The sequence below is a fragment of the Ascaphus truei genome, chromosome 14, assembly GCF_040206685.1.
Source record: "Ascaphus truei isolate aAscTru1 chromosome 14, aAscTru1.hap1, whole genome shotgun sequence".
NCBI lineage: Eukaryota > Metazoa > Chordata > Amphibia > Anura > Ascaphidae > Ascaphus > Ascaphus truei.
In genome coordinates this window covers 36,736,752-36,763,585 of record NC_134496.1, presented here as the reverse complement: position 1 = coordinate 36,763,585, position 26,834 = coordinate 36,736,752, and the positions used below count along the sequence as shown (strand labels likewise).

At 44.3% G+C, this 26,834-nt stretch overlaps 1 protein-coding gene and 1 long non-coding RNA gene across 31 annotated transcripts in view; one reads left to right on the top strand and one right to left on the bottom strand.

Annotated features, from left to right (window-relative positions):
- The window catches only part of LOC142465970 (uncharacterized), a 45,649-nt gene extending 39,705 nt beyond the window's left edge, over positions 1–5,944 (top strand). Inside the window, exon 4 of the long non-coding RNA XR_012788021.1 lies at positions 5,605–5,944. This is a non-coding gene — a long non-coding RNA (uncharacterized LOC142465970). The remainder of the gene's footprint in view (positions 1–5,604) is intronic.
- The window catches only part of MBNL1 (muscleblind like splicing regulator 1), a 149,730-nt gene extending 124,504 nt beyond the window's left edge, over positions 1–25,226 (bottom strand). For 3 of the 30 annotated variants that reach the window (XM_075570479.1, XM_075570480.1, XM_075570502.1), the window contains exon 1: positions 7,573–7,808. Coding sequence is in view for 2 of the 30 variants with exons in the window: in XM_075570484.1 (XP_075426599.1) it covers positions 7,580–7,627 (48 nt within the window). In the remaining 28 variants the exon portion in view is untranslated. Of the gene's footprint in view, positions 1–7,572; positions 7,853–19,220; positions 19,369–25,089 lie in introns of those variants that run through there. The other 27 variants (XM_075570469.1, XM_075570490.1, XM_075570498.1 and 24 more) reach the window with 21 other exon arrangements.
- Between the last annotated feature and the right edge of the window lie 1,608 nt (positions 25,227–26,834).

Genomic DNA, 26,834 nt, shown 5'->3' with positions numbered 1-26,834 from the left:
TTGAACCTTACTATGTTGCTCCTCTGTTGTCCTTAACCACTGCCTATCCACAGACCTTCGCTACCTGCCTGCCGCCTGCTCTGACCACTGCCTGTCTGCTGACCATCGCTACCTACCTGTCTGCCCCAGCTACTGGATTCCAGCCCCGCAGTCGCTCCCGGCGACCCCCATCCTTACAGCTCTGTTCTTAATTATATCTCGCTATGTACTTACTTGACTCTGTGCTCTTCATAAGACTAAGCATAAGTTTTCTCTTGGTTCCACATGCTTCTACTACTTTGTCCTGCCTGAAATCTTTCTCCACTGATTATTACCATGGATTAGAGCAGGGGGTGCTCAACTTCAGGTCTTCAAGACCTGCCAACAGGTCAGGTTGTCAGGATATCCCTGCTTCAGCACAGGTGGCTCAATCAGTGGATGCATACCCCCCAACAGAAGGAAACCAAGGACATCATAAAGTGTTCCCCACACTCCAAATAAATACAAAATAATCAATGATATTTAAAATGCTGATATACTGTATTAATGAGCAAAAGTGAAGATCATGAATTGACAATGTGCAAAAAACCGCAAATCACATAAAATGAACAGGAGCGGGAGGGATGGTGAGGGAAGGGGGAAATGTGATATCACTACACGTACTGATGTGGTTTTCAACTTTTTTCAAGTATCATTGATTCTTTCGTATTTATTTGGGGTGCGGGGAACACTCTGTGTGTGCTATATGTCCTTAGGAGAGATTAAGGGTCTCTTCATTGTTCCCCAGCACCCACCACGTACTTATAATCCATATTATATTTAATACATTACGTAGTGCGGCCTATACAACATACTTTCTGCAAGGACATCTTAATTCTCTGATTGGATAAATACAGATAATACTTTGGGGGATATTCCCCACCTATTGCTGGACTCTATTTGGACTTTTTTGGGACTATTGATTTTTTAAAAACTTTTTATATGGCCTAATGCAGGGGTGCGCAAACTATTGACGCTGCGACCCCCCCCTGCCTGCTCCCCCCCAGTGCTCGCGCCTCCTTACCTTGTTTTCCCGCGGAGTAATTTGACACCACGCCATAACGTCATTTGATGCTGCGTTGTCATGGTGACGCGTCCCAGCGCTTCTGAATCCCGGCAAGTTGAGAGTTGCAGAGGCCTCACGCGATCCCCGGCATTAAATGAAATGCCTCGGGGAAGAGCGCGGGGACTCTGCAACCGCCCGCGCCCCCCAGGAAAATCTCGCGTGCCACCCAGTTTACGCACCCATGGCCTACCTGTATTTTAGTTCATTCATTGTTTATATTCGGATAGATACATATTTCAAATTGTCTACCTAAGTTAGACCAGTCCTTATTACATATTGTCTACTTTACGTTAGACCTGTTTTACACTTTTTCATTCAGACAACTTTCCTTGTCCTACTAAACAATTCTTCTATGAATCAACAATTATAATTGAAAGGAGGTGAGGAGCGGCACATTTAAGCTCTGTATATGTAAACGCCTTCAAGATCTGCGAAAAAAGCACAGGAATTCTGAAAACGTATTTGGATCCTTCTCATAATAATGCCATGCACATTATAAGGGGGATTATGAGTTACCCCTGAAACTAGCAAAGCTGTTTTAGAAACTGCAATTATCAGCGCTACATGCTGACTAATAAAAGTACGGTATTTCTGAATAACCCACCGCAGTTTAGCAATACACATCTCATACAGAGGTTTCGACAGAGAAAATAACTCATGTATTCTCTTTGGGTGGGGAAACGCAACTTTGTGCTGGGCTTAGTATACATTTAAAGCGGAGGTTGAAGCAACATCCTCCCCCTTTAAAAAAAAAAAAAATTTTTATATATATATATATATATATATATTTTAACTTTCCTAAAACTAGGGGATTTCCAACCGCAGCCCTACTTCAGTTTTACTAAAGAGTGTCTTTCAGTTTTACTCCAGGGTGTCACGCAGCGCGGGCTGAGAATATTTGAAACATAAATAACATTGCCAGGGAGCTTTTACAATACATGAAGAATCTGAGTAAAATAAGAAAAATGTTAACTATTATCCTCTAAATCAGGGGTGGCCAACCCCAGTCCTCCAAGGCCACCAGGAGGTCAGGTTTTCAGAATCCCCCTGCTTCAGTACAGGCGGCTCAGTCAGTGGCTTAGTCCAGAGGTCCCCAACTCCAGTTCTCAAGGACCACTAACAGTGCAGGTTTTAAGGATACCCCTGCTTGAGCACAGGTGACCCAATCATTTTGACTGAACCACCTGTGCTCAAGCAGGGGTATCCTTACAACCTGCACGGTTAGTGGTCCTTGAGGACTGGAGTTGGGGACCACTGGCTAAGTCATTCTGACTGGCGTTCTATATTCCAGGGGTGCTCAACTCCAGACCTCAAGCTCCCCCCCTCTCCCCCCAACAGCTCAGGTTTTCAGGATATCCAAGCACAGGTAGCTCATTCATTCCCTGCTTCAAAAAACAGGTGGTTTAGTCAGTCCCTGCTTCAGCACATGTGGCTCAGTTTGTACCCCCTATGCTGAAGCAGTGATATCCTAAAAGCCTGACCTGTTGGTGGCCCTTGAGGACTACAGTTTGCCACCCCTATCCTAAATAAATGATACAGTATCAAATGTGAGCAGTACAACTCTGCACATAGATACAGTACAAGGTAACCTCACCTAATTTCACAGGAATTTTTCCACTGATATTACAAGGCGGCCTCCTTAATATTTGAATGACTGGTAGTACGTTGGTATACGCCTTAAGTGGCAATGTTCACGTTCTTACATCGCTACCTGATTATAGATTATGCCTTTGAAACCCACCAGCAACTTCCACCTACACACCATTTCCTCTTATTTTGTTTCGCAAAACCGTCCCGTAGCTCAGGGGTGCGCAAACTGGGATTTTGTTGGGGGCGCGGCGGTTGCAGCGGCCCCGCGCTCTTCCCCGAGGCATTAAAGTTAAATGGCGGGGGGGGGGGGGGTCCGCGCGAGGCCTCTGCAACCTCAACTTACCGGGGGTTCTGCAGTGTTCTGGACGCATCGCCATGGCAACGCAAATGACGCTGCAGGGTCACGTGGCAGGACGTCACATGACCTGCGGCGTCATTTTACGCCGGGTCACAGAGAAGGGGGGGGCGGGAGCACTGGGGCTGTCGCACCGGGGATAGGGGGCGCAGCGCCAAAACTTTGCGCACCCCTGCGTAGGTTCTACAAATGTTAAGAAGTGCTTTTTCATTCTGACTGCTCTGCTATATCCATTATACCCTGGGGTCTTCCACTATTTCCCCATATTACTTCATTGTTGGTGCACCAATTAATAACAAGAACATTGAAGGGTCACGTAGGGTTGCCAAGTGTCCAGTATTGAACCGGACTGTCCTGTATTTGGACACTCTGTCCTGTAAAAAATTAGAGGTAACACTGGACCTCTCTGGACATAGTGACCTGACCGGCTTGGAGGGGGCCGCGGGATTTTCCCCCGAGCAGGGAGAGTGCAGGCTGCTGCTAGGGGGCTGGGCAGCTTTCTCCGTCCTTATTGGCTTCTGCTCGGTAATGCAGCCAATCAGGAGAAGGTGTCAGGAACCTGGGGGTGGGGCCAAGGAGAGGAGGAAACAGCATGGAGCAGGAGAGAGGTGAGAGGGGTGTGTGTATCTGTGTCTCGAGCGCATTGCACCTTTCACCATCGTGTGCACTATTTTTGGAGAAGCCACCTGCAACCCTACTCACTTGAATATACATAGGAAAAACAGCCATGAAACTGGTGGTCTCCTCTATGAAAGACAGGGGGCGGGGGATACGATACCCCAGTAGGCCCCAAAAACGATGAATTCTGAACCTCATTTTTGTGTAAGAGGGGTGTAGGAAGTGCTGGTTAAACTGCTTCGGTGCTGAAGAAACTTTCAGTGAATTATTTAGTAATCTTCCAGCACTGAAGGGTTACTATTAGTCTATTACTAATAATGCTGAATAACTTTTAAAAGATTATTCTTCACTCAGATGTAATAGAAGTCTGTGCATTTGATTGGGGGTTCTAATAATAATAATAATAATAATAATAACTACTTTGTCATATAGAGCTTTTCTCCCAATGGGACTCAGCGCGTCACAATTACAATATAGAGCACAGTACACAGCACATAGGAATGTTACAGACACAGTCCCTGCCCAGATGAGCTTACAATCTATGTGTTCGGTGCCTGAGGCACAGGGAGATAAAGTGACTTGCCCAAGGTCACAAGGAGCCGACACTGGGAATTAAATCAGGTTCTCCTGCTTCAAACTCTGTGTCATTACGTAATTTAGGGCAGCGACAGATCCAGTTTTCCAAGTAGTAATCATAGGCTATTTTGGAGAAGTGTTAAGACAAATCCCTTAAATTATACGTCTGTCTGAGTTATTGCAACCGTTCTATTACTTCTCCACAAATAAACAAGTCAAAATAGTTAGCAGGAGGTATTTTTTTTTTAGTGTTTTATTATATTAAGTACCCTTTGCTGCCAGAATACTACAATTTAGTTCTAATAGACAGCATGGAATAAAAAAAGATTAATGCAGCAATACAGGTTTAAAAATATATATATGTTTATTTTTGAATTACAGGGTTGAAGCAGGGGGTCTCCGGAGCTGAATCCCATTCACTTCTGCTCTGGGGACGCCCTGCTACCAGAGATACTTACATCTGTAGGGGTTGCTGCTACCTCTGCGGAGTTTAAAGGTTCAGGTCACATGGGCCAATAGGAAGCCGCACCAGAGGACATCACGGCTTCATATTGGCCCTCGTGACGCGGGGTATTTAACCCGCCATTAGATTAGACGCACCGTTCCTCTGCCTGCAGGGATACCAGCACCACTACGGTGGTAAGTATCTCTGGAAGCAGGGGGTCCCCGGAGCTGAAATTAGCCGGGTTCAGCTCCGGAGACCCCGTTTGAAACCTCTAATAAAAAAAAATATATATTTAAATAATACAAATAAAGTTAACCCGTATTGCTGCTTTACATTCCAAATATTTTTAGTCCAAAATAAGATTTGTTCACCTTTTCCAAGCCTATTCTTATTCTCAATTGTGAAATTATTTCGTACGTTTTTTCAGAGCTCTTATTATTTTAAAAAGTACTTTATTTTAGCATTTCAAATAACTGTCATTCTCTTGTCGGTTCGTTACAAACAGCTAGAGAAAATATGTGCAGTTTGCCGTAATGCTCTTAGACCTAATCTAAGAACATATAACACATAATTCGAAACATTAATTAAATGGTATACATAGCTATTTGCTTTAACTTTATTGCAGGGGTATCCAACTCCAGTCCTCAAGGGCCACCAACAGGTCAGGTTTTAAGGATATCCCATGCTTCAGCACAGGTGGCTCAATCAGTGGCTCAGTCTTTGACTGAGAAGACTGAGCCACGAGTGCTGAAGCAGGGATATCCTGAAAACCTGACTTGTTAGTGGCCCTTGAGGACTGGTTGGCCAACCCTGCTTTATTATAACTCCAAATATACAGTATGAATGAACACTTGGCTGACAGTTTGACCTGCTTTCCAACGTGAGGCAATTTGGAAGCAGAGTGGGTTAATGTGTCCCTTCCCTTTCCATTTGTAGCAAAAAAAGACAACATCTCTGAAGTGGGAGATAAACATATTGCAACTCTCCGATAACCATCTCTACTCAATAATCTCGTAAAGTAGGACTGCTAAAATGGCAAACTCTTGATGATCGCTCTTCGATGTTGCAAATCACTTCTCATCATCCTCCTCCTTTCTGAACAGTCTGTAAAGTGGTTGCAGGTATCACATATGGTAGAATAAGACACAGAAGAATAACCATCCGTATTGGGTAACAAAAGTGTGTAATATTGGGAGGTGTCCCATAGATTTTGTAGCCTTTGACACTGCATTTGGTAACAAGACCGCATGTTAGCAGCTGGTCCTTCTCATTAAACTGGAAGCATTGTTATTTTTAGAGATGGTATTTTTGCAGAAGTTGAGCAAGCAAAATTTGCCTACTTTTCTGTGTGTAAAAAGTTTGCCAAAATGGGCAAGCTTTGCAAAACAACAAACAAATTTGGCCAGCATTAAAACTAACGTGCAGAATATTTATATAAGTATACAGTGCGGGTTCACCCATTATATTGTTTCTTCCATGTTGCTTACTGCAACCTGGAAAACGTTCAAAATAAACAGTTGAAAAATGAAAGAAAAAAAAAAAGGAACATACAAACGCCTGGGGCCCTTTATATACTGCTATTTGCCGTCATTTTTGCTACATTTTAGTGAAATCGGTGACATTCTGAGCCATGTGAGCTTTTGTAAAAATGTATCGAAAATGCAAAATGTAAGAGAAAACCATGAAGAGGGTTGTGAAGCAAGTTTGAAGACTTCACACGCCTCTAGTTATTTTCAATGGGGTCAAGATGCTCTAGAGATGTTAGTTTTGTTAACCCCTTCACAGACTGCGGTGCATCTGTCTGCAGCAAAATTGTACAGAGACGACAGACCCATATTCTCTTTCTTAGTACAAACACCATTAACCTTTTTAGGGATATAGCACTAGCAATAACCAGATTAAACCCGTCCACATTCTGCCGACGCACTAAATATTCTCCTAACACACTGTTGACATTAAAAATTCCTTTCCATTAAAGGAAAAACAAACGCCACAATATTTTGTCGCAGCGCACATTTTCAAAATCTCACCAGCTGTTTAAAAAAAAAATACAAAATAAAATGAATTATTATCAAAACAATCATTGACGCGGAGTTCAAACTGCAAATTATTTCAATCCAGCTGCTGACTCCTTGTCTGTTTTTTTTGGGGGGAGTGACGCATTGAAAAAAAGAAAGAAAAAAAAAACAGTAAAATAAAAATCCCTAACGCAGGGCGTCTTCCACCTTGTAAACTTGGCAAGAAACGCTCTCTACTGAAATATAGCACTACCCATATAAGGAAACATGGCTAAACATGTCATGCATAATTTATATGCAGTAGCAGGCGATTTAACCTTTCAAAGAATAGATTTGGCCCATACACATGAACAAAAAACAGCAAATGGCACACCATGTATAAAACGTTATCTTCTGTGTTACAAATGAGGCCAGAGGCTGATTTGGGGGGGTGCATTTCTATCAGGATCATTTTATTCACCTGTTCCTTTTATTTTCTCAATTTGTCTTAACATATGTTTACTCGTCATACAATGATATGGTCCTCGTTCCCACATTGTACTGCGCTGTGGAACATGTAGGCACTCTGCACATGCTACATAATACCTGCACGCTGCTGTTGGGCTGAGTGCGTGCAGGGGGTTCTGTACAAGCCTGCAGTGCATTATAGGGGCCTGCAGCTTCACAGCTTTCCCCAGCCGCCTTGTACTTTCTTTAGGCTGCAAATACTGTCCTGTATAGCTCTAACCAGGGAGGGGGGAAAGCCTCACCCTCTGCCTGCTTAATAGCCTTAAACCGGCAAACCCTGCCTACTGCAAAACATCCTCCTGCAGCCTTGTAAATGTCTACCGCCCTAACGCAAAAAAAGTGCAAAACAAAAAAATTATAAAAATAATTAGAAACTTACCTCTCACATTTTTTTTCCAGGGACAAGCAGACTGTGAACAGACCACCCAATGCATCGCAAGATGGATTTATTCAAAGCTAATAAGGATTTCAAATAGGGCTTATAGTCCCTTCGTCACTGAAGCATTATAATAACCACAGCTCATTCAGCTGCGGGGAGGAAAAAAAGACTGTTGAACATACTGTAGCTGTGCAGGCTCTTATCTGTAATGTCTAGCTTGCGTTGCTTAATGCACTGCCCCTCCCCCCCGACAGAAAACCCTACCAGGAAGCACTGGGCGTTCATGTCTGAGGCCTTAGGAATGCAAGAGAAGAGAAAATAGTTCATGATGTTTTCTACACAGCTTCATGACAGCTGGATTTCACTGCACGATGAATGGACGCCACTTGGCGGGCCTGAAATATAAAGTAGGGTGCACGATGGAGGAAATCCCCTCTGTAAGAAGGGCTGGTGGTATCTTCCGTTTTATATGCGTATCATCATAACCTCACGGCAATATTGCTGTGCAAATGTAGCACACACAGTACGTGCATGGGCTCTCTTATTTCAGGTCAGCAAGTCACTAGGAAACAAATAACTTGATGTGGCGAAATCACTGGCTTCTTTCGCAAGGACAGATGTTAGCAGATGTCCAGTTATGGCAGGGGTGGGCAACTCCAGTCCTCAAGGGCCACCAACTGGCTTGTTGTGGCCCTTGAGGACTGGCGTAGTCCACCCATGAGTTATGGGATCTGAATTAACTGTAACAAAGCTGCCTTCTGCTTGGTCATTCCAGTACGTCACATATTATACAGCCGACTCCGTTATCCGCCATGGAAAGTGAAGAATAACTTGATGCATATTGTATATTTGTAATGAAATGAAAGGGCAGAATGGCCTGAAATCGTGGGTTTCCATTTCACATACAGTAACTATAGGATCTTCCTAACCTTATGAAACCTACTGTAACGTTGTGTTATAGGTTTCATTTTTTTGTAACACGTTCTTTTCTTAGAATTTAGCATTCCCACTTAACCAAATTGCATTGCCTTTAAAATGGCTCTTTTACATAATCCTCCAGTAGTTTTCTTTCTTGGGGGAAAAAAAAACTATGCATTTCTACTACTATTGGGATTTTCTAAAAAAAAATAAAAAAAAATAAACTGCTGTATAAATTAATTTACTGTAAATCAGAAAATAGTGCAGAATTATTTCACAATTATTTGTACAGACAGTTTACACAGCACTGCACACAGCATTATCCAATCACGAGTCCCTGCCTGGTAACGAATACAATCTTTTTTTTGGAGCCTGATGCACAGAGACAAAAGACCATATTAATTAAGTTGTAATGCCTTATATTTTAAACTGCTTAGTATATACAGTATGAGAATTGCAGCACCTTTATCCACTTTAAAGGTGACATTGACGCCACCTGTCCATAACCTGCACCATAGAGTTATATGTGTTCTATAATGTGTGATATTTGCAGTCCGATATTCGGGACTGAATTTACAAACCTACAGTATTTTCTTAAACCTTTCAGCATTGGATGAGACTAAACATGCATTGCTTGTATTTCAGTATGTTGCAGTGAAAGTGACACTGAAGGGATTCAATTATGACAACTGAAAACCAAATAGTACAGAGTATGTTGCCTGGCTAAGTGCCTTCACTTTAATTGCACACCCTTTACATGTTACAAGTGAGGCTGCTGCTGTATGACATTGTAAAGAAAACACAATGTAATGTTAATTAGCTGGATTTGGTTTAGTGAAGTTCAGAATTTTTTAATAAATGTGTAATATCCAAAGTTATATTAGGTCTTTCCATCTCCTCCGACTTCTTGCTCCCATTCTGATCCCTGCACTCAGGTTTTTCTATTTTCTATCCCCTGGTATCTATCCTTCTTCATTGCTGATGTGAGACTTATCCTCAAACAGCACCCTTGATCTCTTAACCCATTTAACAATGACACTGTCTCTCTCCGGTCTTTATAGTCTAAACTTTTCAAGCGGCTTGTATCATCCCATATGCCTTTTTTCCTTAGCTCCGATGCTCTTTTAGACCCTGTCCAATCAGGTTTTCACACTGCTCACTCAACATAAACAGTACTCAACGTAGTAAATGACCTTCACATTGCTACATCCCAAGGATATTACTCTCTTCTCATTTTACTTGATCTGACTGAAGCTTTTGACACCGTTGACCTCCCGTGTCTCCTTCACACTCTCCACTCCCTTGGTGTTTAGAATTGGGACAAAGCCCGCCCTCCCTCATTGTTCCTTTAGAGTATATATTGCTAACTCCTCTTCTTCCTCTGTTGATCTATGTGTTAGTGTACCTCAGGGCTCTATACACTCTACCTTAGAGACCTTATTACTTAATTAATTTGGCTTCAGATGACACGCAGCTGTATCCATCAGCACTGAACCTCAGATCTGCAGCTTAGTCCAGGTCTTCAACTACTGTATCATACAGTAATCTTCCCCTGGATGGCAGTTAAAAGCCTTAGGCAAAATATGATTGAGCTGCTCATAATCCCACCTCAATCAAATTCCATTGTGCCCATTTCCATCACATTCAGTAACACAACAATCCATCCAGATCCAAAACCCATTGTTCAGGTGTCATATACGACTCTTCTCTTTCATCTCCCCTCACCTTAAAGCAAAATGTTGTCATTTCATTTTCCATAAAACTGCTAAATTCCAACCTTTTCTCAGTTTCTCTGCTATTAAAATGTTACTGCATGCCCTTCTACGCTCCCATCTGGACTACTGCAACCTTCTCCTTACTGGCCCACAATTTTCAACCCTTCAATCTATTTAAAATGCTGCAACGAGATCAACCTATTTCTCCTTTCAATCAGCCTCTTCTAATCCCATCCTGAGAACACTCTGCTCACTATTAAGCTCTGCATTCACTACAAACTTATTCTTCTTTCCTTCAAGGCTCGCTATTCTTCTGCCCCTCCCTATATCTCACCTTTAATCTCTTGCTATTCCCCCACTCGCTCTGTACGTTCTGCTCAGGCCTGTCGTCTCTTCTCTCATGTCACTACAGCTCTCTTACGCCAACAACTCTTCCCACATGCTGCACTCTACCTTGGGAACTCTTCTTCTCAATGTCTGTCAAGCACCTTCTCTCTTCAAAACCCATATGACAACTCACCTGTGCAATGAAGCGTTTACCTACTCTTGCTCTTATACACACTAACCAATTCACATTTTAAATCTACTTCTAGTCTCCCCACATTACTGGATCGTAAGTTCTTCAGGGCAGGGATCCCAATGTTACATTTATGTCCTAATGAACATATATCTCATCTTTATTATTATATTTCCGGTAGTGTAACTGTATTCAAATGTTGTAAAAATTGTAAAGCGATGCACACCTGGTTGACCCTGTAAAAATATGCGTACATACAGTAGTCAGGGGAAAGCATCCCACTGCATAAAGCCGACGATACCGACGTCAAGACAAATACAGGATAAGATCTGGTTCTCAAGTGAGATGGAAAAGTCAACGAGTCTAGTGCATGATACACACTTTACTGTATGTTCATCTGGACCTAGCAGCCATGGTTTCAATATTGCAGGAATGTACTGTAGGAATTCTTCCCACACTAACTTACTAAAACAACTGAAGCCCACAACACCTATAGAGTGTTCAGGGGTCAAATAACAAGGTCGAGATCCAATTCCGCCCGAACCTAACCAATAACGGGAAACGTTCTGGAATGGGCCTGAAAACCGGACAGCTGGATTATGGATCACCTAAAGTGACACTATGTAAACATGCTCACCAAAGTCTAGCAACAAGGACAAGAAAGCAGCCTTGAGCCCCTTAGACCAGGGGTACACAAACTTTTTGGTCTGCGCCACCCTGTCTGCACTCCCCCCCCCCCCCCTGCGCCCTCCTCCTTACCTTGTCTCTGACGTCAAATGACGCTGCAGGGTCACGTGATGCCGCTTTGCCGAAAACAAGGTAAGGGAAGTTGCAGAGGCCTTGCAAGGTCTCCCGGCAACCGCCGCTCCCCCCCCCCTGTAAAATCTCACGCCCGCCCAGTTTGCGCACCCCTGCCTTAGACCACGGGGCTCATAACCGCTAGACACTCCTCCACTCCCACCCCCGTCTTCTTACCTGGACTAGTGGTCTGGTCATGCTTTCTCCCCCCACTTGAAGCGCCAGAGGGTGATATGGGGAATGGGGGGAGCCCGAGCGGTAAAATCAGTTGGCTTCCCGACAACAGTTCCCGCCCACCCGTCCCTTAGTTATGCCTGATACTGTTACGGTGTATGGTTATACATGGCTGAGGTGGGTGTGTTGTTGCCTTTTTTCGTGACAGTTGTTGGGGGTAAGTGTGCTGTAACCTGGCCAGCTGGCTTTATGGTGCAGAAAAGTCCTGTGGTGGCGAGTGGGCAGGGCTGATTTGTGTGATTCCCTGGGGGCCATTACTCTCTAAACACCCGAGCCGGTGAGGTGGCTGCCTTGGTGGTTTGCGGGCCATGGTTGAGGTACCATCAGGCTTTAAGCGGGGGTTGAGCACACTTTCAGGTTGGCACTTACCGGTGGACATTATCTGTTTTAATAAAAAAAACGCTGCCTTTGTACCTCCAGATCTTTGTGGTATATGTATGTACAGTATGTATGTATATATATATATATGGCAGACTGGAGGTTACACAGAGGTAAATCCCCCCCATGTTCAAATCATCCCCATAAAGTTTTTATTATGGGGATGATTTGAACATGGGGGGGATTTACCTCTGTGTAACCTCCAGTCTGCCACTTATGAGAAGTAAATATGGTCCTTAGCAAGGCAATGTACAGTATAAGGTGAATAAAGACATACAATACAACAAACAAGTTACAGCCATGCTCTGATATTCGCTGCCTCGCCAGCAATACTGTCTTTAAAAACGCTGACACAAAAGAGGTCAATATTTCCTCATCCAGGGCTCCCAGAAGAAAGATCAGCGTAAGGTGCATTAAATCTTTCATTATCAAAAGGAACTTGCAAGTTACAAGTGGACTATCCTGCAGGACACCAAATGGTTAAGCATTATCAGTGTTGTTAAAGAGGTTCCTTGCCTGAAGGCATTGTGTAAGTACATGTAGTTTGTAGAATACGCTGTTCAGCTTTCACTTCCTCTTTATAAACCGCTGTGCCTTAAAAGATACATATTATCAGGTGGATGCTAATTTGTATCAGGCTGAAAAAATGTCCTGTCCCATTTCTTAACTATAGATTGACTATCATTAAAAAGAGACATTTCATTGTGACATCAGTTTAGATGCATTTTAAAGGACCAATTCGCTCCCAAAAACCCTTTATTTACTTTATTTCTTTTGGCCACAGTAGAATCTGAGGAGTCCTACGAAGCGGATCCATAGTCATCCAACCTACAGGGACCCCCAGGCTCCTGAGATATTTGTCGTTTTTCTGTGCCAGTGCTTAACTACCAATATACGCGGGACTCACCATTAGAAAGTTGTTAAATCTTCTCCCAATAACGTGGCACATTTCTACTGGAGACCAGAGCTCAACCCCGCAGCCAGTTGGTGTCCACCGGGCAAGAGAAATAAAGATATATCTCAGGAACTGAGGATGCCCCAGTTCAGGTAAAGCAAAAACAAGCAGTGTGGACTGTTACTTTGACTTTCAATTTCAAGACCTTTTCATCCACCCATATCTTTCCGTTTCCACACACAAACTAAAATGCACAATGTTCTGCCAGTTGCATTGAAGATGTACACCTGACTGTGTTGGCTAGTGACCTAAGTTACAGTCAAGGTAAAGATTGACTGACAGCTGGCATGTTTTGTCTCCGTCATCACTTTTGTTCACCGTTATTTTGTTTGGAGAATGTCTGCATATTCCACCTTCAGTATATAGCCAGACTGTTGGGAAAAAAACCTGGGGTTGCTGGAGTGCATAATATAAAAATATATATATATGTATAATAATATACTCCAATCGTGAATATTAGGGATATTGTGACACTAGTTAAGAAAAGAATGTCTCATTCCACGCATGCACATAAAATACTAATAAAGCGTTTCAATTTTCTATCATTCCTTCGGGCCTCACTGATAAGGGGTTACACCGTTCACTCAGAAAGAAAAAACAGACATAGTAAAGATCATACAAAATAAGTATATATTAGAACCAAGAATCTTGGGGCAATTCCACTCACATTTGTTCAGATAACAGGCATGTTGGATTTAAAAAATGCCGCCCTTAGGCACTTACCTGGTGCCGCCCTCCTCCTCTAGCGCCACGCCGTCCTGGTTGACATCAGGTTGCTAGCCGCGCATGCAGGCTGCGTATGCGCAACCGGCGCTTGCCAGTCGCTTGTACGCATGCGTGCTTGCCGGCAGCGCATGCACATAAGCAGGCCGCAAGCATCGATCGCGCATGCCGCCCCCAAATTCTGCCACCCCAAATTTTGCCGCCAATAGGGCCTAATGTATTGCACAACAGGATCCTCGACCGACGCAGACCTCCACGCTCCAGGAATCCTCGCCTCGTCACTTCCGGTTACTGGATTCCGCTCGGTGCCGCAATCTGTACCGTCCTCCTTGCATACAGGGTTTAAGGCAAGCTCTGCACCTCTCGCTTGGACTCAACACGTTTTGCCTATTTCGGGCTTCCTCAGGAGTCAATGTCCACTGGTCCACTGGTCTGACTATATATTTTACTGTCCATCAGAACCAAATGGAAGAAAGAAAATGTCCGGCAGAAACACCCTATTATTATTTTATGTGAGTGCATGGAATGAGACATTTTTTTTTCTTCCCTGGTGTTACAATATCCCTAATATTCACGATCAAAATATATTATTATACATATTTTTTTTTTATATTTTGCGCTCCAAGAACCCCAGTTTTTTTCAACATTTGCAAGACGGAAACACACCGTCCGTAGAGGTTGAAGCTGCATTTTGATCACGGTTATAAGTCACTGTTTCTATGTTATTAGTCTGTCCGAGTCACCCACACATAAATATCACTATTTACTTTATCACGAGAAGCGTTTTTTTTTCTTTTTCTTTTCAGAAAACCTTAACGGACAGATAAATCCATGTTTCAATTGTTCTCCATTTTCCTGCCAACCTGATATCCTCCTATCAAGCCGATTTTCCAAGACATGCGGTGAAGGAACAATCAATAATTCTTGCTAAGTCAAAGTTAATCTATGTCCAGGTTCAAAAAAAGTGTCCTTGGTGATGGTTGCAAGTTGATGAAAGGAGCTGCCTCAGATTTACATGGCAAAGTACTTTGTGTATGTCTTTGGAAACGGATACAGAAATGTAATATTTAGTTGTATCACTCCTGAGAGCCGAGAGATTTCATGTTTGATGAATACATTCAAGGTTTAAACTAGCAAAATGTCAAATGCTGCTTTGAAGGATTATAGATGGTTATAATCCTTTGAGTACCAATACTGCTGTAATGCAATCACCTCGGAGAGCGCCTTTGGGGGAATACTCCCTTTCACGCAACAGTACCATTGACGTGGAGGCCAATTTGTTACAGCTGGTGCATTGAATATTTTAAGAAAGAACAAATATCTGCCACGAAAAAAAATTAAAATTTCACTGATTAATTTAAATCAGCCGATTTTCTGCATTTCAAGACGGGTGGCATTTGATAATTCAACATATTTCACTTAAAAATGGTACAGCTCTCACAAGTCCTAACCATAACGTACTGTAACTGAGAACCAGAAAATGCCAGAACCGCTAGCACTAGGCTGCAAAAATAACACATGCGTATTATCCGAGAGAAATCCCGTCATTCTGTTTTATGTTTCTGAAAAGTCCTGTAACAGGGGCAGCCCTGTTAACAACAGCTAGAGCTGTTGGGTGTGGGCCAGGTACTGGCTAATCCCTGCCTGGAGGAAGGCAGGACGAGCCCAGCAGAGCATAGCAAGGTTTAAAAGGCAGGGAAGTGTTTGTGTCTCTCTCTCCCTGCTCTGTGGACAGGCGACATGTGTGTGTCCTTGATGTATAGGGAAACCAGGGCTCTATATAGACCAGGGGTGGCTAACTCCAGTCCTCAAGGGCCACCAGCAGATCAGGTTTTCTGGATATCCCTGCTTCAGCAGAGGAGGCTCAGTCAACGACTTAGCCACTGATTTAGCTACCTGAGCTGAAGCAGGGATATTCTGAAACCTGACTTGTTAGTGGCCCTTGAGGACTGGAGGTGGCCCCCCTTGCTGCAGACATCCATAGAGGTATATGGATTTACATACGCTGGGGAAGCTAATCTTTGACTAGGAAAAGCCGGTATTTTTATGTTGTTGAAACTTTAGCTGAATAAAAGCTTTTGTTATTTTTCCTAAAACAAGTCTCCTGTTTTCACCTCTGCACGCAAGTCCCTAAACAACTGTGAAATGGATGAACACTGACTCGCGTGTCTCTGCAGATCAGATTGGTGCAAAATTCAGGCATGTTTAGTACTTTATTTGGAACACACTGCCCCACTGCTTTGTCCTGTTCTTTGGGGATTTACATCCAAATGTAGTTACCAGATCATGCCGTGCATGTGTCAGATATTATAATATTTTAGCAGTCATTCTGTGTTATGGGGGTTACTTTCTTAGCCATAATCTGAGAACTTTACGCTATGTGACCTAAAAGTCCTTTTATAGCAACATACTGTAGATATTTTACCATTCAGCACCTTCTAGAGCAGGCCTGCACAACTTGTACAGTGAGAAGGGCCGACCTACTCCAAGGAAAAAAGATTTGGGCCGCACGGGTAAAATCATCATCATCACCATCATCTCTCCTCCAGCACCTCTCATCATCATCCTCATATATATCTCCCCCAGCACCCTTCATCATCATCATCATCATCATCCTCATATCTCCCCCAAAACCCATCATCAACCTTTGCGAGAATCCCCAGCGATCTCTCATACCCCCATCTCTCCCCCTCACCCATACACATAATACTCCCCCTCCACATCAAACACACTATACCACCTGCACACACACATCCCACCCCCCTGCACCTCACATCACTCTCCCCCCTGCACCTCACATCACTCTCCCCCCTGCAACTCACATCCCCCCCTGCAACACACATCACCCCCCCCCTGCAACTCACATCACCCCCCCCTGCAACTCACATCACTTTCCTCCCCTGCAACTCACATCACTTCCCCCCCCCTGCAACTCACATCACTCCCCCCCCTGCAACTCACATCACTCTCCCCCCCTGCAACCCACATCAATCTCCCCCCCTGCAACTCACATCACTCTCCCCCCCTGCAACTCACATCACTCTCCCCCCCTGCACCTCACATCACTCTCCCCCCTGCACCTCACACCACTCTCCCCCCCTGCACCTCACACCACTCTCCCCCCCTGCACCTCACATCACTCTCCCCCCCCCTGCACCTCACATCACTCTCCCCCCCTGCACCTCACATCACTCTCCCCCCCCCGCACCTCACATCACTCTCCCCCCCCCGCACCTCACATCACTCCCCCCCCCTGCACACACACATCCCACCCCCCTGCCCCTCACATCACTCTCCCCCCTGCACCTCACATCACTCTCCCCCCTGCAACTCACATCACCCCCCCTGCAACTCACATCCCCCCCTGCAACACACATCACCCCCCCCCCCTGCAACTCACATCACCCCCCCCTGCAACTCACATCACTTTCCCCCCCTGCAACTCACATCACTTCCCCCCCCCTGCAACTCACATCACTCCCCCCCCTGCAACTCACATCACTCTCCCCCCCTGCAACCCACATCAATCTCCCCCCCTGCAACTCACATCACTCTCCCCCCCTGCAACTCACATCACTCTCCCCCCCTGCACCTCACATCACTCTCCCCCCTGCACCTCACACCACTCTCCCCCCCTGCACCTCACACCACTCTCCCCCCCTGCACCTCACATCACTCTCCCCCCCCCTGCACCTCACATCACTCTCCCCCCCTGCACCTCACATCACTCTCCCCCCCCCGCACCTCACATCACTCTCCCCCCCCCCCGCACCTCACATCACTCCCCCCCCTGCACCTCACATCACTCTCCCCCCCTGCAACTCACATCACTCTCCCCCCCCTGCAACTCACATCACTCTCCCCCCCCTGCAACTCACATCACTCTCCCCCCCCTGCACCTCACATCACTCTCCCCCCCTGCACCTCACATCACTCTCCCCCCCCCTGCACCTCACATCACTCTCCCCCCCTGCACCTCACATCACTCTCCCCCCTCACAAGGAAAACAGAGTCGGGCCCCACAGCCCATTTCAGCAGCCCCCCACAACAGCCCCCAGAGTCCATATCAACAGCCCCCCACAGCCCATATCAGCAGCCCCCCAGCCCATTTCAGCAGCTCCCCCCAGCCCGCGGGCTGTATGTTGTGCAGGCCTGCTCTAGAGGTTCCTAATACTGTTTATTTACTGTAAAGCAGCTTCCCAGCGCTGGAGACGATTTAGTCCCATTCATTTAACTAAAACGAATCCTCCTCAACAGATGAAAAGGGTTAGAAGAGATTTCAATATAAGGTTATAATTAACAGACAGGTACCTGACTAATTTGATCATGAAAGCGGCTACGTACTGTAACACTAATAAAGAATATCTGTACATGTTTGCATTGTGTATTATTGTATTTACTGCAGCATTATATTCTCCAAATGCATCACCGGGCCATCTTGCACATAATTAAACCCCAATTGAGAAGATAGGAAAGCATGTTAATAACCAATAACACATTTAGGTAAATGAGATTCTTTGGGTGCAATAACTATAATTGCAACACCAGAGAAAATATACATAGGACAAATGTTTTAGAACCTCCTTCATTTACTTAGATGTGACAGAAGAGCTTAATTATAAAGACCGGTGGTTTCCTGCCCAACCTTTTCAGGGAACTGGAACACTTCAATACTTTCAGGGTTCAAAATAAACAATAGCAAATCTGAAGCAATAAATCAGGAACGGCCAACTCCAGTCCTCAAGGTCCACCAACAGGTCAGGTTTTAAGGATATCCCATGCTACAGCACAGGTGGCTCAGTCAAAATGACTGAGCGGAATGGAACATTTGTAATGGAACATTTGGTTGCGGACGTTTCACCGCAACTAAATGACCACCAGTGTTCGGCCGCAGATGGGCCGTCAGCCGCTTCTAAGGTAAGTTTTACTGATTAGGGTAGGGGGTTAATTTAAGCGGTTTTAGCGGTTAGAGGGTTAATTTAAGCGGTTTTTAGTGGTTAGGGGGTTTTAGGGTAATGAGTTACAGTTATTAGGGTAGGGGGTAGCGTTAGTATTAGGGTTAGTATTAGTTTTAGAGTAAGGGGTAAGGTTAGTCATTTACCTTAGCGGTGAAGCGGCCAGTGACAGAGTGTCCCAGCGGCGGGGGGAGTCGCAGCAAAGCGCCGGCGGTCATTTCGTCACGGCAGAACGGATGCAACCACATGTCCTAGACCGTGACTAAGCCACTGATTGAGCCACCTATGCTGAAGCAGGGATATCCCTAATACTTGGCCTGTTGGTGGCCCTTGAGGACTGGAGTTGGCCACCCCTGCACTAGTTATTAACCTATCAAAAGACACAGTCAAACTAATTGAATTACACCTTGATTTAAAAATGGCAAGAGATGGCAATCAAGTATTCAGGTACCTACCTTACTAACTCCTCTGAATCCCTCCATCAAACATGCTACCCCAGGATCAGGAGAACACTAACGGAGCACCTTCGCACCTGGACCAAGTTTAATATTACATGGATTGGTCAAAGAGCATACAATAAAAACGAACCTTCTCCTTAGGCTCCTGCACCTCTTTCAAACCTTACCAATTCCAATATCCCCATAAGCTATTCTTGACCTTCAAACCTTAATTAGCAAACGTACCTGGAAAACGCAGAATCAGCAGGCATAGTCTTTCCAAACCTGCTAATGCTGTGGGTGCGGCTTTACTGTGCCTCATGTTCTATTAATAAAGGCGGCTCAGTTAGCTAATCTTCTGCCAATTTAATCCGGACCTCAAGAGATGGGTAGTTAGAATCTGTTGATAAGCCCCTTAAAACTACTGTAGCTGCGACTCTTTGACTATCAAACTCGGTGAGAAACTCAGTCCGGAACAAACTCCCCACCATTCCTCAGTCACTCCATTTTTGGGAACCCAGTCGCCTAAAGCTCAAACTTACCACGGTAAACTCAATAAGGACTCCCGGCAGGGTCGCCACCACTCTGGTTTTGACCCGGAGACTACGGGTTTCGGTCATGTATCTACGGGTTACCCTGTGAAATCTCTGGGCGGCGGCAGCACCATCATCTGGCGGCATTTTCCCCTGCAGGGTCCCATCAACATGGCTCCGCGATGTTAAATAGCGTTGCGTTGCCATGACAACGGGACGTTACGTGGAGCCATGTTGACGGGACCTTGCAGGAGGACATGCCGCCGCCGGAGAAGGTAAGATTAGTAAATATATAAATAAAATAAATTAAATGTATTTAATTGCAAAAAGTCTATAGAAGGTGGCATCCCTGCTCCCCGGTTTGACAACCCAGCTCGTCTCACAAGGTTATAAGACCTTTGTTCTGAGCTGAAATTAAAATCTCTCGACTCTCCTTCCAAGGGAAACAGCATCCTTAAGTAGGCGTACTTTCGATTTCTGCAACTAAAAGCATGACAGGGACCTGACTCGCACAACTCATTTCAAAGCTGTGTGCCTAAATTCAGCAGACCAAACAGGTCCAACGTCAAAACTCTGTGGTTCCTTTCTTTGTCAGACTCTCAGAATAAGTTTAAATTTGTGAGAAAGTCGGACGTGGACCTAAATTGTGTTCTTGATGTCAAGACCTGGGATGATATAGTTGAGGCAGCTGAAAAAGCTCTAGATGTATAACAATCAAGGACCATGCATACAAAGCCTTAGACCGTGTCCATAGTGCAGGATAGAAACACTATGATGCCAATGCATATGCGCATAGTGCGCGTACTAGCGTGTGCTCATGCGCTACAGGGAGAGCGGCGCTTCGCAATACAGACAAGTTTGATTTGCAAGCACGACGCCGGGACGCCTGAGAGTGCGGAAGCTAGCGCGTTCCACTATGGCCGCGGCCTCGGTGAGATGGTATCTCACACCAGTGACGCACTAGAATGTCCCATGATGTCTCCTCCCCCTATCCCAGGGGATGTGGCGATCAGGCTAACTGTTCCTGATTTCACCATTATACGCTGCCACATTTTACTCTTCAAATTGTACTGTATTCCTTCTGATGCAACACCCCCAAATTGTCTTCCCTTTTTCTTTTCTGTTCCTCCCCCCCCCCTTGTTACTCCTTATGTCAGAGGTTCTCAACTCCAGTCCTCAAGATCCCCCAACATGTCAAGTTTTAAGGATATACTGTACCTGCTTCAGCACAGATGGCTTAGTCACTGGTTCAGTTTTTGACTGAGCCACCTGTGCTTAAGCAGGGAGCCACTGATTGAGTCACCTGTGCTTGCAGCAGGGATATCTTGAAAAGCTGACCTGTTGGGGGATCTTGAGGACTGGAAATGAGAACCTTCAGGTTACTGTATATTGTAATAACTTATAAACTTCAATATAATAAGAGTATTAAAAAACAAAACTGTACGTATCTAGGGAACAAAGGGAGTTCCCGGAGCTAAAAATGAACCCCCCCGTGTGTGTACGTCAATAAAAGTACCATCGCAGGGGTCGTTTGTCGCCCTGAAGGGGCAGGATTGTGTGCAACCCCGCCCCTACCCTGCCACAACTGTCCAGATGGCTGGAACAGAAAAAGTATCACGCCATCACTCCGAAGAGAAGCCACGTAAACCATAAAGGTGGCACGACCTTCCAGCACTCAACGGGTTAACTTTTCCAGTTCCCTTAAGCCGTACCTGGTACATCACAGGTCGTTTCTTGTTTTTTAAGGGGTGCTCGGAGTGGCCAGTCCAATAAAGACTGTGTGGCTTAAACCAGTGGTATGCTAATTTTGCCCACACTGTAAGAGATCTCTTTATGTGCTCTCCAACCCTGTTTCTGTTTTTAAAATCTGATGATCCACTCAGGAGATACAAACTTTTGAAATATTAAATGTCCAGGAGGGTAAAATGGAGTTCTCCCCAGAGCCCAGTGTAGTCCACAGGTGACTCTAGAACAGGGGTGCACAGCTCCATTCCTCAAGGGCCACCAACAGGTCAGGTTTTCAGGATATCCCTGCTTCAGCATAGGTGGCTCAATCAGTGGCTCACTTGTGCTGAAGCAAGGATATCCTGAAAACCTGACCTGTTGGTGACCCTTGACGAATGGAGCTGCCCACTACTGCTCTATTACCTAAGAAAATCTGGATTTCTTGTTTTATAGAACAGGACATGCTCAGACGGCAAGATGCTAAAATGATACGAGTTAAAGTTACACAGGTTTCTGGGGGGGGGATTGCTGCATGGAATACAATTTTGAATATGCTGTAGGTATAAAGCACTTGGTACTGTAACGTTAAGCTCCAGTATCCATTTATAATGCATGGGCTGGTAGCCTGCAATGTCTGTCTGCAATCTAGTTTTCAACTCTCTGTTTCGTACAATACATCAAATCAAATTTTGGTATTCAAGGATACAAAACAAGATCATTATGAAACGGCTGTAAGCAGCTTAGCTCTGCACTGTCATATGGGAATATGACCCAGGTGCCTTTGCCTAACACAGTATATTGTGCCATTACTATGCATCCCTGTCTGATTTTAAATGTGCTCCTTCTGTTACATGCAGACAAACACTTTTCAACCCAAACATTAATACCGACAGAAAATAAGGACCGCTTGTTCCACTATACTGTATTTGTTTAACATAGGATTGAAGCAGGAACCCCATTAACTTCAGCTCTGGGGTTCACGAGATACAAACCTCCGTATGGGGTGTCGGTAACCGCTCTGCTCGGGCTAGCAGGGGTCACGTAATAGAGTAGTCTCAAAGCTTACGGACCAATAGGAATCCGTGACATCATCGGGTTCGGCTGCCTATTGGTCCGCGTGACGCAGGCGCTTTAAACTTTGCTGAGATACCAGCACCCCTTTTGGAGGTCTGTATCTCGGGACGCAGGGGTCCCCAGAGCTGAAATTAGTGGGGTTCAGCTGCGGAGACCCCCTGCTTCAAACTTATGTTAAAAAAACAATAAATAAAAAAGTGCATCAATTGCTCCTTTAAATGCTTAAACCTTTTGCTGGGTCAGCAACATGTTGCAGAGCAATCCCTGGCCACTTTTGGGGTCGTTTATCAAAGTATCCTATCTACAAAACAGGGTCAAAATAAACAAGATAAATCTGCTGCGGTATTTTTGCACCAGTTTTGCAGACAGGAGACTGAGAAATGTCCCACTATATTATCAATAATAGTGTGAGAGACCACCACAATGACTTTGGTTATCTGTAAATACATGTGTAATCCTCCTTACCCGGCTCTAATAGAGGTCACCTCAGATTAGTTATGTGCAATAGCAATGCTCAGCTTTGCAGGGTGCTGGGTGGGTGCAGGCTGGGCGTGGATGGAAGTATGGAGGGAAAGATGGGCGCCAGGAACTTTTATAAAACAGAAACGGTGCTTTATTGACAGCCGTCTAAAACACTTCCCATGTATTGACATACGGTGTACATTGACAACAAATCGTGGCAACCAATAACTCTTGTGACTTCATCCCCTGGTAGTTCACAGTTCTATCCATGGGAGGGGCACAACTTAGCTACCCATTAAAAAGAAGGGAGTTGAAAGCTTGCAGCGAGGCGAGGATGCAATGAGAACCTGCTGGAAGGGCAAGTTCAATGTGAGTGCAGGCTGCAGTATAGGCCACCCTAAGAGGACAGTGGCGTTCAGGCTGCGGTAGGGGCAACCCTATGAGACCAGGACAATTTGCATCTCTCCCACACAAACGTAGGTTTCCCATTCCTTCAACAGGCGCTGGCTTAGAAGGGGCACGTTACTAACTAGAAAACAATAAAGGATGACAGGACACATCTGAATACATAGTCCTAAACACACAAACCTATGTGCAGGACTCACAGTGAGGACCCCAGTCAAAACTGCGAAGAACCTAGAATATAAAGGGCAGCTATATTTACCCTTACATTGGCATCACACATCACATGGTGGGGAGCGGAGTAACCCGAGTGAACCCACTCAAGTCTTTTACAGAAACTAGTAGGCCTCCAAGAGGGGGCTGCACATGTATAAAGTATGTACTGAAAGTAATGCTTCTCCGTCATACAGTATGCGGGCAGTGATTTGTCGACCACCAGCAAAGCTTACGCGGATCACCTCTGTTCCTAATGCTCACAGGAGGTCCCCAATTTTGGGCAAATCGCTGATAAAAATAGATAGAATTTGCTCAGCATATTTATAGACACACTTGTATGAACTTCCTATATATTTAATTCTTGCCATTACTTGCTGTTCATGTTTTACTGCTACCCCCTTTCACAGATACAGTACATCATGACTGGTATTCTTCATACAGTAGATGTCAATCATTAAAATGTATTTCACTAGATTTATTGGCTGCTTTGAAATAGCTAATTATTGTCAATACTGTATAAACTCGCCAAATAATGTCAGACTCTCAGACGGTAAATATTGTACCCAAACCACCCCGCCCACAATGAAAATGTTGTGTCTCCCGGACTACTCCAAATTCAAAATGATTTTCTAACGGAAGAAGCAGCAATTGCTTTGTCAAAAGTTAAATACACTGTCTTGACTCATGAAAACATTTGCTAATGTTCAAAAAGGACTTCTGCATCTGCATGCAGAGCGCCAGAGAACATGTTTGTCTTTGTAAATATTCGGTTGAATAGCACACCCCCAAAAAAAAAGCCTCTGCTTCAATGCTTCTCTATATTTCAGGATTCTGCAGACTTCAGGATTTTGCCTGAAGGAAATTCCTCGTGAAATCCTTTCTTATATTGAAAAGGATATGTGGATTTCAGCAGCACCCTTTTCAAGAAAATGTCTTTATTTCCAAACCTGCATCATTATATGCCGCGCAGAATAAAAATGTATTTTATTTTCTGCGGTGTCTCTATTCTATTAATATTAATATTGGTTATCCATGCTGGCAGCTTAACCCATGGAGTGCTGAAGGGTACTGCAAGACGGGGCTGAAAGGGCAGTTCAGTGAGTCAAGACACTGACTGTAAACAAGAATATGGAGTGGGACGCCGGGAAAGGTGGCTCAAATCCCGGTGACAGCTCCTTGTGACCTTGAGCAAGTCACTGTATCTCCCTGTGCCTCAGGCATGAAGAAAACTAAATGTAAGCTCTGTGGGGCAGGGACATGTGCCTGCAAAAATGTCTCTGTACAGCACTAGTACACTGGCAGTGCTATACAAGAAAAGAAAAATATATATATATATATATAATTATAATACTTTACAGAGTAATGGCTGCAGGATCCCTTCCAGATATAAAGTCATTAACTGTAATAAAATAATTGGGGGGAAAAGCCCTTACATTTTCTAATATACCATATGACTGTAAGGATTCAGCTCTTACCTGCTTGAATTCGATTTCTTAAAACTGCTAAAGTAGATGGCGGTTCCACGCGAACTCCACGCCGACGGATCTGCTCGGGGTTTGCTATGGGGCTAATTACAACATTCTTATTTTTTTTTTTTCAGTTGAAGGACGTCAACCCAGCTACAGAGGAAGCAATGAAAAAACAGAATAATTATACTCTGCAAACCCTTTAGGTCTCACAGAAGCTTACCGCAGATACCATGGCAACAGGCTGTGGTTTGTATATACAGTATCCATACACACACACACACACACACATTATATATAAATATATATATACATACATACATATATATATATATACATACATACATACATATATATATATATACATACATACATACATATATATATATATATATGTATATACATATATATATATATATATATATATATATATATATATATATATATATATATATATATATATATATACACACATGTACATATATACTGTACATACATACACACACACACACATATTATTTTTATTTTTTAATATACATACACAGGGATTTTTTTCATGTGGAACACGGTTCCTGTACCTTTTTTCATAGACCGTGTAATTAAGTTGATTGCATTATTGTAATTATTATTATTGGGATGTAATTTTTTTTATTTTTTTTCAGATGTTCTATAAAACAATTAGAAGGTAATCATTATTATTTACAAAAATAACAACAGATTCGAAACGATTTTGAAATGTGAATGAATGTGTAAATTTTTGTGCAGGTTCAAGAACAATTCCTCGCACCCCCCACTCCCAGCGGGTGTCGCATCCTCACGTCAGAGGTCCCTCATTTGTTTAGGGAATGGAACAGGGAACCTCCAGCAAAAATCTAAATCATACTTAGAATAAAGTGGGTGCAAGTGTCTAAGGTGGAAACCCCGAAACCACCTAGCAAGAATACTAGTAAAAAGACACGGTGCACCACCTGTGTGGGTGGCATCTGACAGAGGGACTGGACGGGGTACCCCATAACTTTATACTACCGGTCCCCACCCCAAGGGTATGTTGCAACTCTGTTTGTATGTAATATTGCTATAGTACATTGTTTTCTGCCCACTTCATTTCTATTTTTGTATTATCTTTATTTTACTTTCATAATACACAATTTGTTTCTTCACACACACACACACACACACACACACACACACACACACACACACACACACACACACACACACACACACACACACACACACACACACACACACACACACACAGTCAACATTTCGGTTCAACCTAGAAGCCTTTCAGGAGATATATATATATATATATATATATATATATATATATATATATATATAGCTATATACACAGTGTATGCTAGGTCAGCGGTGCGCAAATTGGGGGGCGCGGGAGATTTGTCTGGTGGGACGCGTGCGGTTGCAGAGGTCCCGCGCTCCTCCCCAAAGCATTTAAATTAATACCGGGGGATCGCGTGAGGCCTCTGCAACATAAAACTTACCGGGATTCAGACGCGTCTCTGTGGCAACGCGGCGGGGTCATGTGACGTGACATCACCGGCGTCAAATGACGACGCGGGTCACGTGACCTGACGTCCCGTGACCCCGGAACGTCATTTGACGTGGATGCCAGGTAGGAGAGGGAGCGCAAGTCTGGGGGACGCCAGGCAGGGGGCCGTAGCATCAAAAGTTTGCGCTCCCCTGTGCTAGGTGATTATGGCGAAAAGCAGCGTTGCAGACCGGTCTAAGGC